Source organism: Urocitellus parryii, chromosome 1 (genome assembly GCF_045843805.1).
Source record: "Urocitellus parryii isolate mUroPar1 chromosome 1, mUroPar1.hap1, whole genome shotgun sequence".
Taxonomy (NCBI): Eukaryota; Metazoa; Chordata; class Mammalia; order Rodentia; family Sciuridae; genus Urocitellus; species Urocitellus parryii.
Genome location: NC_135531.1, coordinates 147,390,450 through 147,409,162, shown reverse-complemented (window position 1 = coordinate 147,409,162; position 18,713 = coordinate 147,390,450). Strand labels below are relative to the sequence as shown.

The 18,713-nt window shown below is 48.9% G+C and overlaps 1 protein-coding gene across 1 annotated transcript in view; it reads left to right on the top strand.

The window, feature by feature from the left end:
• Window positions 1-18,713, top strand: part of Ccnjl (cyclin J like) — a 52,744-nt gene extending 34,031 nt beyond the window's left edge. Inside the window, exons 3-5 of the mRNA XM_026395384.2 lie at window positions 14,277-14,579; window positions 16,094-16,253; window positions 18,293-18,713. Coding sequence (XP_026251169.1) covers window positions 14,277-14,579; window positions 16,094-16,253; window positions 18,293-18,713 — 884 coding nt within the window. The remainder of the gene's footprint in view (window positions 1-14,276; window positions 14,580-16,093; window positions 16,254-18,292) is intronic.

Sequence of the window (18,713 nt, the reverse complement as noted above, 5' to 3'; positions counted from 1 at the left end):
ACAGAGCTACAGAATCTGTTCTGCAGCGCTGAGCTAACCTGTGGAAGCCCATCTCCTATCTGTAGATTTGTTAAATTAGAAATGTATGCTCACTTGTAAAGTGAGATTCCCAAAAATAAAATAAAATAAATAAATAAAATAAAAAACAGTCTGTTTCCCATCCCACACTACAGAGGTAACTTCTGAGAATAATTTCTGTGTCTTTTTTTCCAAAATCGATCTCATATATTTTTCTAGAAATGTTCTGTGCATATACCAACATATAAGCGATCCTGGCTCACTGATTCTGTACCTGCAAGTTTGCCCACTTGATTAAAAAAAAAAAAAATTTCTTTTGCGGTGCTAGAGATTGAAACCAGGGCCTCACACCTGCCAGGCAAGAGCTGTACCACTGAGCTGCACTCCCAGCCCCTCTTTAAAATCTTTTTAAACCCCAAATCAGTGCCAGTGCTTTTGAGGTAGTTCACCGACACAGGCAGAGCAGCAAAAATTTAGAGTTGCCCTAGATATGTCTTCCCCACCAAGATGGAGCAAGGCGGAGCTCTCAAACTGTAAACAAGTGTTCTTTTCCTGTTCTACTCAGTGCCTCGTTTTCTTCAATTTTGTACTTTTTGTCGATGGCTTGCTGTTTCAAGTGGGCCCCAAGCATCTAGCTGAGTGCTGTCTAGTGTCCTAAGCTCAAGAAGGCTTTGATGTGCCTTGGAGAGAAAATATGTGTGTGTTGGATAAGCTCCACTCAGGCATGAGCTGCCGAGGTTTTTTTGCCATGAGTTCAGTGCTAATGAACCAACAGGACAGTACATTAAAAGAAATATGCAAGTTCTGAGTTATGTATTGCTCAGTTGACAAAACATTGCCATCAGATGCTCTTGGGGACCTAACCCTGTATCTTCTAGGAGCTGTGGGTTAGCGTTCGCTAATTCTATGACTCAAGGTGACTTTACAGAATAGAACCATCATGAATTACAAGTCATTTATGTAAATGTACCTAAGTGGATTAGGAGTGAAAGTGTCCTTTTTGTTGTTGTTAACAGTACATCAGGGAGCCTTTTACCCACCCCCCCAGCCCAGGTGGCAGCACTTTACCAGTCTTGTAAACACTGCTGCTGATTTAATGATTCCTCTACTGATGGACCTTTCAGTTGCTGTCCTCCTCTTCTCTTGCACCCTGTATGACAGAGCTGCATTTCTCCCTGCATCTCTGCACACTCTGTGGGTAGAATGGACTCCCAGAGTGGGAGAGCTCAGCTCAGAGCCTGTGCATTCAGGACTTCAGTAAGTAGTGCCTCTTTGCCTTGCAGAGGTTTTAACAGGAGAGCTAATGAGATCCCTTTATGTAAATTGAACTGAACTCCCTGGGAAGCCTCTGCAGCCACCAAGGTCTACTGGTGGCTTGCCCTGTGCTTCCAGTGGTGAGTGCATTTGCAGTCCACGTGCATGCCTTGCCCTGTCCACCTTGCACAGACAAGAGCGGTTCCCAAACCAATTGCATTTAGGACTTCTTAAGCCAGAAATCAATAGTCTCATCTCTTAGGGCAGATACCAATAAAAAAGCTCTTGCCTGCCAGGTGCTTGCATTGGGGCTTCTGGAGATTCTAGGAGAGGCCTGTCTTTCTCCCAGGAAACCACTTCCATTCTCCTCGCTCCCCCTGTACACCCTTCCTACCTCCCTCCAGCCCCCCTGCACCCCAAATCCTGCTTTGATTACTTGGCAACCGTCATCATTTCTACAGAGCTACTTCTTTGACAGGGAAGCAGGGGTAGGATGGGCTTACCCCCTTGGAGATTTTGTTGGGAGATTTTGGAAACTTGAAAGCAGTCTTAATCCCTTATGGTAGACAAGGATGAACTGTAGGGCTGCTTCCTGCCTGAGGGAGTTAAGCAAGGCTGCTCCCCGCAAAGCACCCGGAATGCTCTAGATGCCTCCAGGGTCAGATTGTAGGCAGCAGAGACAGGCAAAGGGAGCGGCTTTTCCAGGTGATCTCTTTCAGGGATATTTTGGACAAAACCTGAGATTTCTTGCCAGAATTAAACCCAAATCTGCAGGGAAACACAGCAGCCCCCATGCAGGGGATGATTGCATAGCTCCTGGCACGCTGGCACAACAGTGGCTAGGAGTGGCCACATTTCCGCCCTGCCACGGAGAGCATTTGTAAATGGTTAAGCATTTCAGGAAGCAGGGTGGAGCTTGCATTTGAAGTGTGCACTTCATGTGGCAGTTTTTTCCCTTCCTGAAAAATACTGATCCAGCGTCAGGGGTGCATCTTCTAATCAGTGGCATTTGGTGGGGGGTGCTGCACAGCGCAGAGCACACTGGGAGGGTGGTCTGCCTAATGAGGGCCATGCCCAGCAGATCTTGGAAAGGCACAAATGTCACAGCACCGTGAGCTGAGGACATGGTGGTTTTCCATTTCCTGTTCCCATCTCTGCAGACTGGCAGGCTTAGAGCTATTTCGGGGGAGGGATTTTGTGTGAACTGCCTGTCAGACAGCTGGCTGGGCCTGAAGCTCATATTGTACTATTTGCCCCCGAAAGTCTAGCACTCAGACCTGCTTTTTGGGAACCGGGACTCTGAGGTGTGTGTGTGTGTGTGTGTGTGTGTGTGTGTGTGTGTGTGTGAAGGGGGGAGGGTTGTCTCGTCTTTTTGTTTTTGCAGGGGCCTTGGATTTCAAACTGCATGAGTTCATTGAACATGCAATGTGCAGAAGCCCCTGACCTCACACAGGTAAATCATTCGGAAAACATTGATTTGCCTTCTACTCTATTAGAGACACCGTCAGCTCTGGGGACACAGTGGTGAATGGAAGAAATGTCCACAGCCCCTGTCAGTGAGGACGGTCCATTCCTCACAAATGTACCTACTATGTGTTCAGCCTGTGCTAGGTGTTGCTGGGACAGTGGGACATGAAATAAATGGAGCCCCCATCCTCAAGTTACTTAAGATCTAAACACATCTCTGAAAGACACAGCCACAAGCCTGGCATTACCAGCAGGTCCCTGGGCACTTGCTGAGAACTAGCCAGTCGCCCTTCTAAGAACATGCAGGTGTCCTTGCCCTTAGGAAAACTGGCTTCATGCTGTTAGTGGGAAGATTGGAAGATGACAGGGACACTGGTGTCAGGTGCCCCTCTGCTCTCTGTACTTTCTGAAGTCCGGCTGCTAGGAGCCGGGCTGTCAGTGAAGGGTTCTTTTTGTTTATGTTAGCCATGGTATGGAGGATGCTTATCTTCCAGCACATTTTGTACCATTAGGGCCAGGATGTATTATGCCCATCCTCCTGTTTGGTTTGGTTTGGTTCTTGTTTGGGGTCCTGGAGACTGAACCCGGAGCCTTACATACACTAAGCACTGAATCTCCCACTGAGCCGCACCCCAGCCCCAGTTCTCTGCTCACACTGAAGTCCTGAGGACAGAGCCCTGAAGCCTTCTGCATTAGACTTGTTGCTCCCTGGGAAAACCACCGGGAACAGAGCTTTGACTTGCCTTGCTTAGGTCAGTTCATGTGGTGGAGAGCTCACTAGACCCTGGTCACAGCCGTCACCCACAAAGTCACTGAGGCTGGCTGTTTCATTTGGTTTTGAAGACCCGAAGGAAACAGGCCTGCACCCTGCTGCTGAGATTAGAGATTATTTCCGTGTTTGGTGTGTTTGCCAGGATTTCAAGACTGTCTTCAAGGAGCATGTGCTGCCTCTCCCGTCTCCTACGTCTTAATTATAATTACAAGTATTTCGGTGTCTAGACAGGAAAAGTCTCTTTTTTGTCACCGACATGGTGGCGTTTGGCTCTTCTAGGAAACTCCAACGCCTCCTGACTGGTGGGCACTTGTAAAAGCAGGTTCATACTGAGATATTCTTGGACCAGAGCAGACCTGCATTCTGGAACCTTCTCTGGCAGTTACACTGCCAGTTCTGGCTTCTAGGTTTCAATCAGCAGTGTTTTGCCTTCTGAAGAGTTTTTAAAGGTCCCCCCCCCGCCCCCGCCGTGGCACAGTGGTATTTATTTCTTGTAGAAAATTAGAAGATTAAAAAAATGAATAAAGTCACTTCTAATCTCATTACATTTTCCCCCAGTAGTTTGGGGTGGAGGGTAAATCCTAGCCCCTGTGATAAAATAAAATAGCTAAGGTTTATTGAGTGTTCACACGTCAAGCAGTGTTTTATTTTAATGCACATTTACTCATTTAATCTCGAAACAATCCCATGAGATAGGCAGTATTATTTTTTTTGCAATTAACAGGGAGGAAACTGAGGCCTGGGAAATAGGTAACTGACGTAAAAGCACACAGCTGGGGGCAGGGGGCTGGCTGGGTGCATGGACAGGATGAGGAGCCAGGTGGTCAAGTCAGGGATGGCTTGGTGACTTTTTTGCACAGTGGCCTTAATCCTTTAGTCAGATCCCCTCTCCCCTGCCACACCAGGAAGGCTCAGGCCAGCAAATGAAGAGACTGCTGGGAGGTCACCAGCTACAGATTGACTGACGGGATGAAAGCGCCAGCCCTCAGGACTAGGTTTCCTGTCTGGAAGCGACTGCTTTCCTAACCTTGAGAGGTTGCCTCTCCTCTTCCTTCTGCTTGCTTCCAGTGGGAGTGGGAACCTGGGACCCTGGTGTCCACACTTTTGACCCCACAGCCAGGAGAATTCAATCTGCTCTTCCCGCAGCCGAAAGCCCCATCAGACCTGTCCAGAGGCAGTCCCTGGGGAGTCAGGAAGGAGCATTCTGCCCAGCAGTGACCCAAGAACTTCAGGCGCCTGACCTTCAGGGCTCCCTTCTTTCATGCTTGATGCCAGCCATGCATGGGAAAGTGGCCCCCCGTGCCCCAGGCCCTGATTTCAGGCAGCCAGTGAAATTATTTGGGTCACTTACAAAGTGGAGCACAGGAATCAGGGGTTGGCCGAAGCTTCACTGTGTGAAGTCATTGTGCCAGTTCCTCCATCCTAAGACAAGGAAGTCCTCAAAAGCAGGACAGGAAGCCTGCGTGTGACCCAGCTGGCTGAATGCCACCTCTGGAGCGGGAGCCATTTCCACAATTTGCTCCCTGAAGAAAACAGCCACCCACACAACCTCACCTCTAGTCTCTGTTTCCAGCATTGGACCCGAGAATCGATCTAGCCTGTCAGAGCTGAGCTGGCTTTCACGCCCCTTTTCACCCGTGCATCCGCTCATCCATTCATTATTTATCCAGGCCTGCTCCATGCCAGAGACGAAACCCAGCCGTGAGCAGAATAGCTTTGCTCCTAAGAAAGGAAGGAGAGAGGAAGGGAGTCTTTTCTTTGTATCCTTAGGCAGGAAGTCAGCTCAGCCAGGTGGGGTTCCACCATCACACCAGGACAGGCCTCTGAGGTCCTGGTTTGATGGGTATTGGGGACATTTCCTGAGCTTGGAATCCCCAGAAGGGCCAGGGATCTTTGAGGCAGCTGGAGCAGGTCCTTAGTACTACCCACTCCCCAGCCCCCGGTGGTGGGTCTAAAGGCTCCTCCTCCCTGAGGATCACCCATCACCACAGCACTGTCTTACAGAGCAAGGGTTTTCTTTGTCCCTGACTTTCTTCCCTTTATCAAATTCCACCCAGAAACCTGCTACTGTGATTACAGGTTGGTCCTGAATTAAGCACCACTTGGAAAGGGCACCGTTTTTAAGCACTGAGCTGTCATGTCAACCTCACCATAGTCTGTCTGCTTCTGTTATCCCCATGTCACAGATGAGGAAGCACAGGCCCAAGAAGTGGAGACATGCCCCAGACCATCTGGCCAGTTAGTGGCTGAGCCTCCCTAGAGTGGCTCTGTGCCCGTCTTCTGCATTGCAGAATTAAAACTGCCTCTGCAGAGGATGTGGTCCTCCGTGGTGTCTCAGCTGTCTTCTGACTTGGCTTCTCCACCAAATGGCTCTGGTCTGTCTCCTCTGGTTCCTAGAAAGACGCTTGCCTGCTGATGTCTAAGCAGAGCCTCCTTTGGGGAAGAGGAGGGAAGCATCCTTTTTGTCTCCAATAACTACAAAAAGCCAAAGGAAAAAAATTTTAAGGTGTATGGGGGAGAGGCACCTACATCCTGTTAATCATGTGGATCTGTAGTAGAAAGGCTCTGGAATTAAATTGCCAATTAGCATAAGTAGAGCACTCTCAGAAAACAAGGTAGTTAGATGGGGAGTGGCTGCAGCTGGCTTGACACCCACATCCATGGGAATTCCTACACCCAGAGAGAGAGGTTCCTGGGGACTGTGGGATTGCCTTGAAAGTCTATGAGGTTTCATGTTTGCGGCATAGAAAGCTCTGGACTTAGGAACCACGTATTCATTGATTTTAAAAATCCGGTCTGGGGACTTAGCTCAGTGGTAGAACACTTGCCTAGCATGCATGGCCATGGGTTCAATCCCTGGTACCAGGAAAAACAAACCAAAAAACCATGTGCATGGTGGTCCACACCTGTAATCTCAGCAACTCAGGAAGCTAAAGCAGGAGGATTGCAAGTTTGAAGCCAGTCTGGGCAATTTAGCAAGACCCTGTCTCAAGATAAAGGAAAAAAAATAAAATTAAAAAGGGACTGTGAATGTCAGCACCCCTGTGTTCAATCCCCAGTTTAAAAATACACACATACATACACACACACACACACACACACCTCATGCTAAATTCTGTGCTATAGTATTCTATGACAGGTAAGCACCCTCCCATTAGGGATCCGACAGCCAGACTTTTAATTCTCCTTTGTCTTTTAGGATCTAGGTGATTGTGCAACTCACCTAACCTTTCTGGGCTTCCTTTTCCACATGGGGAGGAGCCCCAACCTCCCAATGTTGTTACCAGAATCAATTGAGATAGTACCTGCTAAGGGCAGGACCAGCTCAGCCCGAAAGGCTCCCCTTCACCCCTGCTGGGGTGGCTCAGAGAGGGTGGCTCAGGCTGCCCTGAGTGTTTTGGTACCCAACCTGTGTCTGGCCTGAATGCTGCAGAGAGCCAAACAAAGATGTTCCTGCTTTCCCTGAGCTCACATCCTGGTATGTGGACTCTCTGCATCTTGTTAACCAGCTGAGTGGCCTGGGTAAAGTCCCACCCATGGCAAGGTGGGGGGCATCTGGAAAAGAGCCCAGAGCCAACACTCCCCTCAGCCTCTGAACCTTGTAACCATCAGCAGGAGGGTTGAAGTTCAAGGTCACAGACCTGGGAAAGGAAGCTGGAACAACTGTAGTGTCCACACTGTCCAGCCTGGTCAGTGGGATTGTGTTGAAGTTGGGGGAACATTTTGTTGAACATATTTCCACCCACCCGATTTTCAGAACCTATAAGAAAATGCCTGTGGCACTGGTTATCACGCTATACATTTTCAGTTTATTTATACCCAACAAATAGGACTTTAGAAATCAGGCGTGGTGGTACATGCCTATAATCCCAGCAAATCAGGAGGCTAAAGCAAGAGGATCACAAGTTTGAGGCCAGCCTCAGCAACTTAGCAAGGCCCTAAGCAATTTAGTGAGACCTTGTCTCAAAATAATAAAGGACTGGGGCCAGGTACGGTGGTGTGCGCCTGTAATCCCAGTGGCTCAGGAGGCAGAGGCAGAAGGATTGTGAGTTCAAAGCCAGCCTCAGTAATTTATCAAGGCACTGAGCAACTCAGTGAGACCATATCTCTAATACAAAATAGGGCTGGGGATGTGTCTCAGTGGTCAAGTGCCTCTGAGTTAAATCCCTTGCACTCCCCCCACCTCAAAAAAAAAAGACTGGGGTTGTGGCTCAGTGGTTATGAACCCCTGGGTTCAATCCCTTGTACCCAAAACAACAAAAAACAAAAAAAGCAGGACTTTAGAAGATGCTAGGCCTGGGGCACAAAGAATAAATATCACTTTCAGTGAATAAGACAGCAGCTACTGCTGCCATGGAAGAGAACTTCCTGGGTGCCAGGGAGCCCATTGCCCCACATGTTCCCTGAGATAGCTCCTTGAGCCTCCCTACCACCCTGTGAGGCACAGGGTTCCAAGTGATTGCCCAAACTCAGATGGTAACCAGCCCCTAAGCCTCCACTTGAGGCCCTTAGAGAGGGCCTCCTCCAGAATCCTGGATCTCTCTGGTCACTGACTCCATGGTCATAAATAAAACTGACTGGGTTCTGCCAGTCCTGGTCCATCTTTTTCCTCTGAGGAAGAAGGACGAATAAAAAAGAATTAGCATCAGAAAGGTCCACCTTGAGCCTAGCTAGCCCTGCTTGGGCCTCCACTTCTCTGTCCCCAGGAGGTTTTGTGACACTGAGAAAAAGCCCTGTCTACCAGATCTGTCTGATTCCTCTTGGGTCCCAATCACCTCCACTGCCTGGCACTTCCCACTCTTGCCTGGGAAGGTGCCAAGTTCTACCTGAAGGTTAGGCAAGGTCAGGATGCCATTGGGGCAGCCCTCTCTCTGTCTGGCCAGGTTCATCATCAGCATCACCAGCATATGCATGGTAGGGCGGGGGGCTGCTGCAGGGTCCCAGGGTAGCCATGAGGTCTCAGTTCCTGCTCAAATTTTGGTCCTTTCTCAGATGAAAAGGGGAGAGACATGTCTAAAAGGAGAGTGGCAGTTCTTGGGGAGCCATAGCTTCGCCTTTTTTTTTTTTTTTTAAGTATTGCATTTCTTTAGGGAAGGAAGTAGCCAGCTTTTGCTTTAAACCTGGTTCTCTTTAGCAGGAAACTCTGGCCTCTTGTCAGAGCCTGTGTTTAGCGGCTGAGCGGGCAGCAGGTAACGCTGCGTGAGTTGTAAATGGGCACCTTGCCAGGCAGGAAGGACTGCTGGGGAGATTAACGGGGCACAGTGCAGGAAGCAGCCTGTCTACTTGAGGGAGGCCAGTGCCCAGCCCTGGACAGCAGGAATGGGGGAAACAACTGAATTTTCAGTCTCATTTCATGGGGTTTGCCTTTTTTTTTTTGTTTTAAGAATTTTTTTTAAAAGGCGTTGTAAATGATGATGATTGCTGGAAGCTAGTCAGTGTGTTTATGGGGGTTCATTACAACATTTTCTCTTTCTTTCCTTTTTTTTTCTTTTGTTTTAGTACATATATTTAAAATTTTCCAAAACAGGTTTTTGTTGTCCCCCCCCCCCCCAGCAATTAAAAGTGTTGTTTCTCTTGGCCCTAATTCAGAAAACTCAGGAATCTTGTTGGGTCTGCCCTGCAAGAAAAGGACAAACCAGTGTTCAGGGAGGTCACCTTCATAGAGACAGAAAGGAGCAGCCGTGGCCAGGGGCTGCAGGGAGAGGGAACAGGGGTGTGTTCCATGGGTACGGAGTTTCAGGTTTGCAAGACCATAAGAATTTTGGAGATGGCTTATGTTGGCGGTGCTGGTGACACATCATTGTCAATGTACTTAATGTCACTAAACTGTACATTTAAAAATGGTAAATTTTATGTTATGTGGTTTTTACCACAATTTTTTAAAAAAATACTGTAAAAAGTTGGTCACGGTGGTGCACACCTATAATCCCAGCAGCTGGGGAGGCTGAGGCAGGAGGATCACAAGTTCAAAGCAGCCCCAGCAAAAGCGAGGCACTAAGCAACTCAGTGAGACCCTGTCTCTAAATATAATACAAAATAGGGCTGGGTATGTGGCCCAGTGGTCAGTGCCCCTGAGTTCAATCCCTGATACCAAAAAAAAAAACAAACAACAACAACAAAAAAAAAAACCTGTAAAAAGAAAAGCCAATTTGCAACCTTTCCTACTGAAGTTGATCAACAGGGAGTTGCCACCACGTCCTCATCTGTGATCACAGATGCTCACCTGCAATCCCAGACCCTTGGGAGACTGAGACAGGAAGATCACAAATTCAAGGCCAACCTGGGCAACTTATCAAGACTCTCAGCAATTTATCAAGATCCTGTCTCAAAAAACAAAAAGGACTAGGGATGTAGCTCAATGATTATTGTTTTAAAAAATAGGTTTATGCCACTTGGGTGGACATCTAATCATCAGTCCACGAGCCGTGACCTGCCATAAACTGCCGCAGTTTTCTGTGGAAGCAGCCTCAGGGAATGGTGTCACCAGGTGTGCAGAAGGCACGCGTGAGACATTGCTTAGGCACTTCACCAGTAGCACCAAGGATGCACAGGCGTGTGCCCAGCCTCAGAGAGCTTCAGTGTCTCTGTGGGTGTAGGGTCACTTTCAATCTTACAAGTATATCAAGAGGGCTCCAGAAATCAGGTTTGCGGTAATGTGAACATCAAAAAGAAAAGTATAGACGGAATGATAGGGTTGGTGACACATCTGTTTCAACCCCTGATGTAATAATTCATCCAAGAAAGGATCGCTGGTGATTGCCAAGTCACTGAGACAAAGGATGTGGGAACAGGATATTCACAGTCTCAAGGTGTCACCTCACAGGTTCCTGGTTAATTTCACAGGGAAGGTGGTACCTTCAAAATGGAGGGGTCTGGTGTCACCACCGTAACCAAGCTTTCAAACCTCGCTTTGCTGGGACAGATTGGCGATGTCTGTAACTCCTGATGTGACAGTAAGACAGATTGAACATCACTTCTGTGGTTTTCTTGCCCACATTGACCTGTACCTCACCATGAGGAAACCCATCTGGCAAATCCAGAATAGCTTGGGTTCTTCCAAAGTCAATGAGACCAAAAAATGAGACTGAAGAGATATAAAGACTCCATGTGTGAACCTAGTTTGGATCCTAGATCCTAAAAACAGGTTGTAAAAGGCATTTTCAGTACCTTGCAAAAAAGAAAGATGAACTGAACTGAATATCAGAAGATGTTGTAATTAATGTCGTTTCCTTGGAATTGCCGATAGTATCATGATTCGTAGGAAAATGTCCTCAGGAACAGATGCTGACATGTTCGGGGTGCCATATCATGTCTGCATGTTCACCAGCAATGGTCCAGAGGAAGCAATATTTATATACAGCATACACACAGAAACTCAGAACCAGTGTGGCTGAGTGTCCACAATTGGGGAATCTGGGTGAAGGGTCATAAGCACTCATTCTAATCTTCCATCATTTCTACGGATGCGAAGATTTTCAAGATGAAAAAGGAAATCAGAGAGAGCCAGTGGCCATTTTCTGACTGAGAAAGACTCATACTTCTGTCCCCCTTCTCTCCCAGGGGACCGGCCTGAAGACTTGCAGGCATCTGTCGTCTGCAGTCTGTCGATAAGGAGGAAGCAGCTGAGGAACTGTGTTGGTGGTGGGAGCACTGGGGACAAAGGCTCGTGGTCCTGGGAGGAGGGGAGGAAAGTCTGCAGGCCACGTGCAACATTAAGGAACTTCTGGCTGCAAAATGTTTGGGGCTGGGAAATAGTCACTAAGCTGGGGTCAGCCAGGGCAGAGGAAGAGCAGGGACTCCAAAGTGGCTTCTGGGTGTAGAAGCTGGGTTCTCCCACCCTGGGAAGCCTAGAGGAGCCTATCTGGGGGGTTCCGCTGCAGGGCCAGTATAAAGCACAGGCCTCTTCTGGGTGCTGGGTGCTTGCAAAGTACTCTCCATTCCGTGTGACCATTTCCTCTTCACATGGGGTGTGTTCCTACATTACAAACAAATAAAACTGCCTGTAGAATTTAGAGCTGTTAGGTCCAGAGCAAACTCATTGAGGATTCAGACCCAGCTCTGCCTGGCTCTGGCTTGCAGAGGTGGGGTGGGGAGCAGGGTGGCCTCCCCAGCAGGGGGGAGGACCTGGTAAAATGAGATTCCTCAGTAAGCCATGGCCCTTCCATTGGAGGGTAATCCTCTTGGGCCTGATAGCAGAGTTCTGAAAGGTTTGAAAAGCAGGGAGGAGGAGGAAACTAATCTGATTGAGCACATCTGCCGCGTGGGTGGGTTGCCATAGATTGCTGGCTGCCAGCAATACCCTGCAAGGGTCTTAATGCCACCCCCAGCACAATACGCCTCACTGTGAAGAAAAAAGAGATCATGGGGCTGGGGGCATAGCTCAGTGGTAGAGCACTTGCCTAGCATATGTGCATACAACTGAAGTTGCCTCAGCTGTTCAGCACAAGGTTCAGGAACACCTGGGCAATTTAGAAAAAAAAAAATTCTTCCTTTTTAAATTGCACAATGAATATAGGGTTGTTGGAGAAAAACAGACTATAAGATCATTAGAGAAACTCAAATCACCCCAAATACCACTATCCAGAAATGAGTGACCGTTTGTTCACGGAGTAAACTGGGCACCTGCTTGGGCGCCAGGCACTGCTGGAAAGTGAAGGCAGAGCAACAAACGGGCCAAACCCATGAAGGTAGGAACCGGAGGTCTTAGAAGCCAAGCCGGGACCGGCCGTTCATGTTAATACCGATAACAAGTAATCTGGACATGAGAAGTGCTAAGATGATGTTTAGTGGCCTCTGCCCTGATTCCTGAGAGATCCTAGATGAGGTAGGTGAGGGGTCAGTTTCACATGGCTGTGTCCTGCCCCTGGGAGTGTTGGGCGTGAGACTTAGAAGCCACTAGTGACCGGATCCCAGTGGTGCACAGGGCTCTTCCCCCGGGGCAGCTTGTGGTTCCTTGCCCCACTGCCCAGAAGTGCAAGACCCGAGAAGGTGTGTGATGGGGGCAGCGCCCTCCCGCTGACTGTGGAAGGGGCTGGAGGGGCTGTGGGAGGAGGTGGGACACAGGCTGTCAGTCTCTGCCCTTCCCTCTTTGGGACTTGTCACTTGCTCATCTCCTAACCGTGTCAGACCAGAGCTTCCTGTGTCGACATTCTCACTTAGTCGCTGTTACTGGGCACACTGAGAACACAGAGCCTGGCTGCCCGGAGGCCTGTTTCATTTCGCAGTGATGGTCTTTGAGTTCAGGAATGGGTTGTTTCTCTTGTAGAGCAGCCTGTGGTTGGCATTGCCTTATCTCTTGAAAAGTTCCAGAGGCTGCTGGGAACTGGGTCAGAGGCCCTTGCAGTTGTGAGCAGGTGCACAGAGGCTTTGTTTGCTGTTCCCTTTGAGGTCCACCGGGCCGCCCACCACCTTTCTGACATTGCCTTAGCTGCTTTGCACCCCACAAGGCTGAGCTTGGAGGCCACAGGTGGCCAGACTGTGGACAGGCCTTTGAGGGGCCTGGCACTGATGTGGGAGTGGGAGCTTCCAAGAGGCAGTGACTTGGCAGGTGATGGGCAGATCAGGGTTGGCCCAGTGGCGGGAATGGGGAAGGGCATTCCAGGGAGGGGAACTGTCATGAGCCCCCCCACACACACAAACACAGCCCCTGGACCTTGGCCCTTGGTACATGAGGAGCCTCTGTGGCTCCTGGGAGCTGTCCACAACTGATAACAACCAAGAATGGATAGGTCAATGCTTCTGTTTCCCAAAACTAGGGTAGAGTAACCCAGGGACGGTATTTCAGACAGTTTCGAAGAAACCTTCAAGGGTCAAGCTCCAGCTGCCCACAGTGGTGCTTGCTAATATGCCCTCTGAGGCTTTTTCCCCCTTCCTGCTTTCTCTTCCAACCTATCAGTCTTTCCTGGGCTCACCTTCTGAGCCAGCTGTTTCCAAGGCAACCCAAGCTCATACCCACATAGAGAATGCAGAGGGGCCGTTGAAGGGCTTTTCCACATTGGGAGGGAACAAGGTCAGATTTGCAAGGTCATTCTCACTGTGGCTTGGAGGTTGGATAAGTGAAAGCCATTCAGGGTGTTGGGGAGCACCTATCCCCCAGAGCTTGACCTGACTGATGTTGCTGGCTGTTCTCTTCGCCTCTCTTGTGTCCCAGACACCAGTCTGAGCATTCGGTGTGTGTTTTCTCATTGAATGTATAAAAGCCTTATGAAGTGTAGGTTCCATTTTATAGATGAAGAAGCGGAAACCGAAGTGTAGGTTCCATTTTATAGATGAAGAAGCGGAAACCGAAGTGTAGGTTCCATTTTATAGATGAAGAAGCGGAAACCAAATGTGGTGTTGCACACCTGTAATCCCAGCTTCTTGGGAGGCTGAGGCAGAAAGATCACAAGTTCAAGGCCAGCCTCTGCAACTTAGTGAGACCTTGTCTCAAAATAAAAATTGTTTTTTTATAAAAGACTGGCAGTGTAGCTCAGTGGCAGAACACTTGCCTAGCATATGCAAGGACCTGGGTTCAATCCCCAATACAAAAAAAAAAAAAAAAGGAAGCTGAGCCCCAGAGAGGCTGAGACCCCTTGGCCATGATCACAGCCAGAAGCAGAGGCTTGAGGAGTCAAGTCCAGGTTTGGCAGACCTGGAATGAGCTTTTAAAACCCATCCGAAGTCCAGTCTCTCTGCTTTCTTTCCTCCCTGCCCACACTGTCCAGGTGCTATAAGATGGCCTTTCGCTTCCTGTGTGTCAGTAACATCTGCTTCTGCTTCCCTGTAGGTAAGTTTGAGGACAGGGAAGACCACGTACCCAAGTTGGAGCAGATAAACAGCACAAGGATCCTGAGCAGCCAGAACTTCTCCCTCACCAAGAAGGAGCTGCTGAGCACAGAGCTGCTGCTCCTCGAGGCCTTCAGCTGGAACCTGTGCCTGCCCACACCTGCCCACTTCCTGGACTACTACCTCTTGGCCTCTGTCAGCCAAAAGGACCACCACTGCCACACCTGGCCCACCACCTGCCCCCGCAAGACCAAAGAGTGCCTCAAGGAATACGCCCATTACTTCCTAGAGGTCACCCTGCAAGGTGAGGGCAGCAGAGGTGGCTGGGGTCCCCACCACACACACACAGGGCTTGGATCAGAAGGCACTGAAGGGCATGTCCATCTAGGTCTGCATGTAGAATAAACAGCAGAGGCTGCTGGAGAGGCATCTGGTCCCCAGCAAACTACAGCTCAACCCATAATCTGTTTATGGTAACCTGAACATTGCAGATGATTTGAATAGCACAGAGTCACAGCTCAGTCATCCCCAAAGAGCTTCACTATACAGTAGGATATGAGATGGAATTGTGTTTACATCTGTTTTAGCAATAAAGGTTACCCAGTTTGGGGACCCCTACTTGAAACCCCTCTCTTCACAGTGTCTTAGAATGTAGGTGTGAGGTGACATACCAATCAGAAATAATGCAGATAAAACCACTTGATCACCTACCACACACTCGATCACCTGCCACAATCCAGAAAGATCATGAATGGCAGTATTCATGGTCCTGATATCAAGCATGAATCGAGTGCTTACTGTGTGCAGACTTGTTGGTCCAGAGCTATGCACACATTGTCTCATTTGAACTTTACAGTGACCTCACACAAGCATCATTTTAGAAGTGAGGAAACTGATATTTAAAAAGTGACCTAACTTGGGGCCAGAGTTGTGCTCACTGGTAGCGCACTTGCCTAGCCTGTGTGAGGCACTGGGTTTGATTCTCAGCACTGCATATAAATAAATGAACGAAATAAAGGTCCATCGATATCTACAAAATTTTTTTTTTTAAAAATTACCTAACTTACCCAAGATCATTACTAGGATTTGAACCTGGGAGCCTGACTCCACAACTGTGCTTCTAACTAGAATACCTCCCTAACTGACTGATACCCTAAAAGGTGAAAGTTCAAGTAATTGAAAGTCAAGAGCAATTTAAGACAACATAGGAAGGCACTGAAAACCAATACCATTCATGAAAACCAATACCATTCATGAAAACTGTAGGAATTTCAGCTGTTGGCCTTTGTATAAAAATAGTATCAGCTTTGCTCTGTTGCCGGCTATCTTAGTAGGATATGAGATTTCTCAGTAAACCTAGGGAAGGTGCCCATTGTAGTTATAAATATCAAATTCCTGTAGCAGTTTATTCATTCACTGAGCACCTACTGTGGATCAAGCATTGTTGCTATTACTAAGCAGCCTTCAGTCATGCCCTAAAACAGAGTCCTTTGAAATGGTGTGTCATTCACCCATGACAACTAAAACAGGACAGATGAGTTACAGTTCTGTTTGTAGCCCATCAGCCAGCCCCATGTGGCCCCACAGGACTCATGGACAATAATTTGAAAAATCACTTGTCTAAGCTAATCCCCCAAACTGAGAGCAAAGGTGTCTTTGGGGAAAAAATATTTAATAATGGAACTTCATATTTTTCAAGTTTTTATCCTATTTATAGAGCATCGGTGAATAGCCTTTGAACTGATTCATTTGTCTGCCAGTTCTCAGAACAGGCACAGGACTCCAAGGGTGCTGACTCCCTGTGGGATTCTCTTTCAGATCATATATTCTACAAATTCCAGCCTTCTGTGGTTGCTGCAGCCTGTGTTGGGGCCTCCAGGATCTGCCTGCAGCTTTCTCCCTACTGGACCAGAGACCTACAGAGGATCTCAAACTATTCCCTGGAACATCTTAGCACGTGTATTGAAATCCTGCTGGTGTAGGTTCCTCTCCTGATCTCTGTGTTTCTTAAAAAATTGAGGTTCCACTTGCCCTTGAAGCCCACCTCAGGGCATGGGGGATTTCCTGAGTCTAGGGCCTCACCTACTGTGTCTCCTGATAGAATTGGGGTTAGGGAATTGCCCCTTTCTATTTGGGGTAGCTTTGGGTTTGCATTTTTAAGATCAGGGAGCAAGGGAGAAGAGAGGCTGGGTGCCCCTCCTTCTGCACACCTGGGCTGCTGGGCACAGTGGTGCACACCTTTAATCCTAGTGACTCTGGGGCCTGAGGCAGGAGGATCACAATTCCAAAGCCAGTCTCAGCAACTTAGTGATGCCCTGAGCAACTTAGCAAGACCCTGTCTCAAAATTTAAAAAAATAATTAAAAGGACTGGAAATGTGGCTCGGTGGTTAAACACCTCTGGGTTCAATCCCCAGTACCAAAAATAAAAATTAACATCTGGGCTCTTTGATCTAAGCCCAGTGTAATCTTATGGATAATCACACTGAGGGGCTTTTACAAGCTACTTTTCTCAGAAATGGCTGTGAAACTGACCTATCCAGCTAAACCCCAAGTGGCTTTACCTAAGAAGCTGCAGCGTCTTTACAAGGGCCCCTGGGAATCTTGGGAAAGAAATGTTTGGTGTATCAGAGAACATGCTTAACGGCATCTTGGATCCTCCATTGTGAAATGGATATTGGAGTCCAAAGAGGTCCATGGGGACCTCAGGGAGGAGGGCAGACAGGACAGATCCTGCGTGGCCACCCCCAGTGCACTCCCTCTTGCACCCAACAGATGGCGGTACATCTTGGATGTAGACCTGCATGGTGACAGCAAAATTCCTCAGGTCCCATGCTTGGCTGGTGGCTACCTGCTCTCAAAATTGTCAGTCCTGCTCCCTAGGCTTTGTCTTAAATTGTGTGTTTTTTAAAAGGTCCCCAAAGTCAGAGAACACAGCCTGATCAGAGTGCTGATGGCTGTCCTCGATTTAGCCACCAGCCCAGCCACACTCTATCACTGCACAATGTTCCCAGCCCTTTTTATAATTTATTTATTTACTTATTTTTTTAGTATCAGGGATTGAACCCAGAGGTGCTTAACCACTGAACCACATCCCCGGCCTGTTTTATTTTTTTATTTTGAGGCAGGTTGAGTTCACTAAGTTGTTTTGGGCCTCGCTAAATTGTGGAGGCTGGCTTTGAACTGGCAGTCCTCCCGCCTCAGCCTGCCCAGCAGATGGGATTACAGGTGTGCACCACTGCAGCCGGCTTTATTTCTTATTCTGAGACAGAGTCTCACTAAGTTGCCCTGGCTGGCCTCAAACTTTCCATCTCCTGCCTCAGCCTCCCAAGTTGCCGCGATGGCAGGTGTGCACCCCAATTCAGCCCGGCCTCACTCTTCACTGATGGCTGCCACTTTGGGATAGCCCCTTCTTGGATTAGTCATAGCTTCCATTTGCTCCTTTCTTACATAAGCCTCTAATTGTTTTGTTTTCCCAAAAAGTTTTATGGGGAGCTTTTTTTCCGAGATGGGAAAAATCCCTATTGCATCATCCCCCTTTTCAGAGGGAGACACTTAGACCCCAGTGGGCAATTTACTTGGTGCTTAAAAGCTAAGGAGTAGCCCAGCTGGGGATAGAGTGAGCCCAGAAAGGCCTAGAAGGTAGAGCTTGTGCTGTGTGCTCATTCAGCACCCAAAGCACTTGGCTGTGCCAGGTGTTGGAAATGCAGAGGCGAGAAAAGCAGATGGGACCTGAGTTGTCCTCCAAGGTGGGGCAGGGCAGGGGCCACAGGGACTGCTCAGCCTAGTCTTGAGAGGTCAGGCTTTGTGGGAAAAGCTGCTCCAACCTGAAATCTGAGGCCTGAGTCTAGTTGGGGAACAGCCGAGGGCACATGCAGACCCTCCAGCACAGTGTGGTTGGGACCGCAGTATCAGAGTGCATGCACCTCTCCGGGTCCCAGGTACGAAGGAAGGTAGAGGTACACCCAGGTGTCTCGTTCTCTTTGACCTTCAAATCTCACTGGACTCTCTTTTTTCAGAGCGTATGACAATGTCCTCAAGGATGCCGTCACAGTCAAGAGCCAAGCCTTGGCCATGGTGCCCGGCACGCCCCCAGCCCCCACCCAAGTGCTGTTCCAGCCGCCTGCCTACCCTGCCCTCAGCCAGGCGACGACGACCCTGGCCCAGCTCCAGGCCCCCGTGCAGGACCTATGCTTGGCCTACAGGGACTCGCTGCAGGCCCACCGCTCAGGGAGCCTGCTCCCGGGAGGCACTGGCTCCTCCCTCCACGCTCCTTACCCCACCCTCCAGCCCCTGGACATGTGTCCCATGTCTGTCCCCGCATCTCTTAGCATGCAGATGACCATTGCAGCCGAGCCCAGGCACTGCCTTGCTACCACCTACGGAAGCAGCTACTTCAGCGGGAGCCACTTGTTCCCTGCAGGCTGTTTTGACAGATAG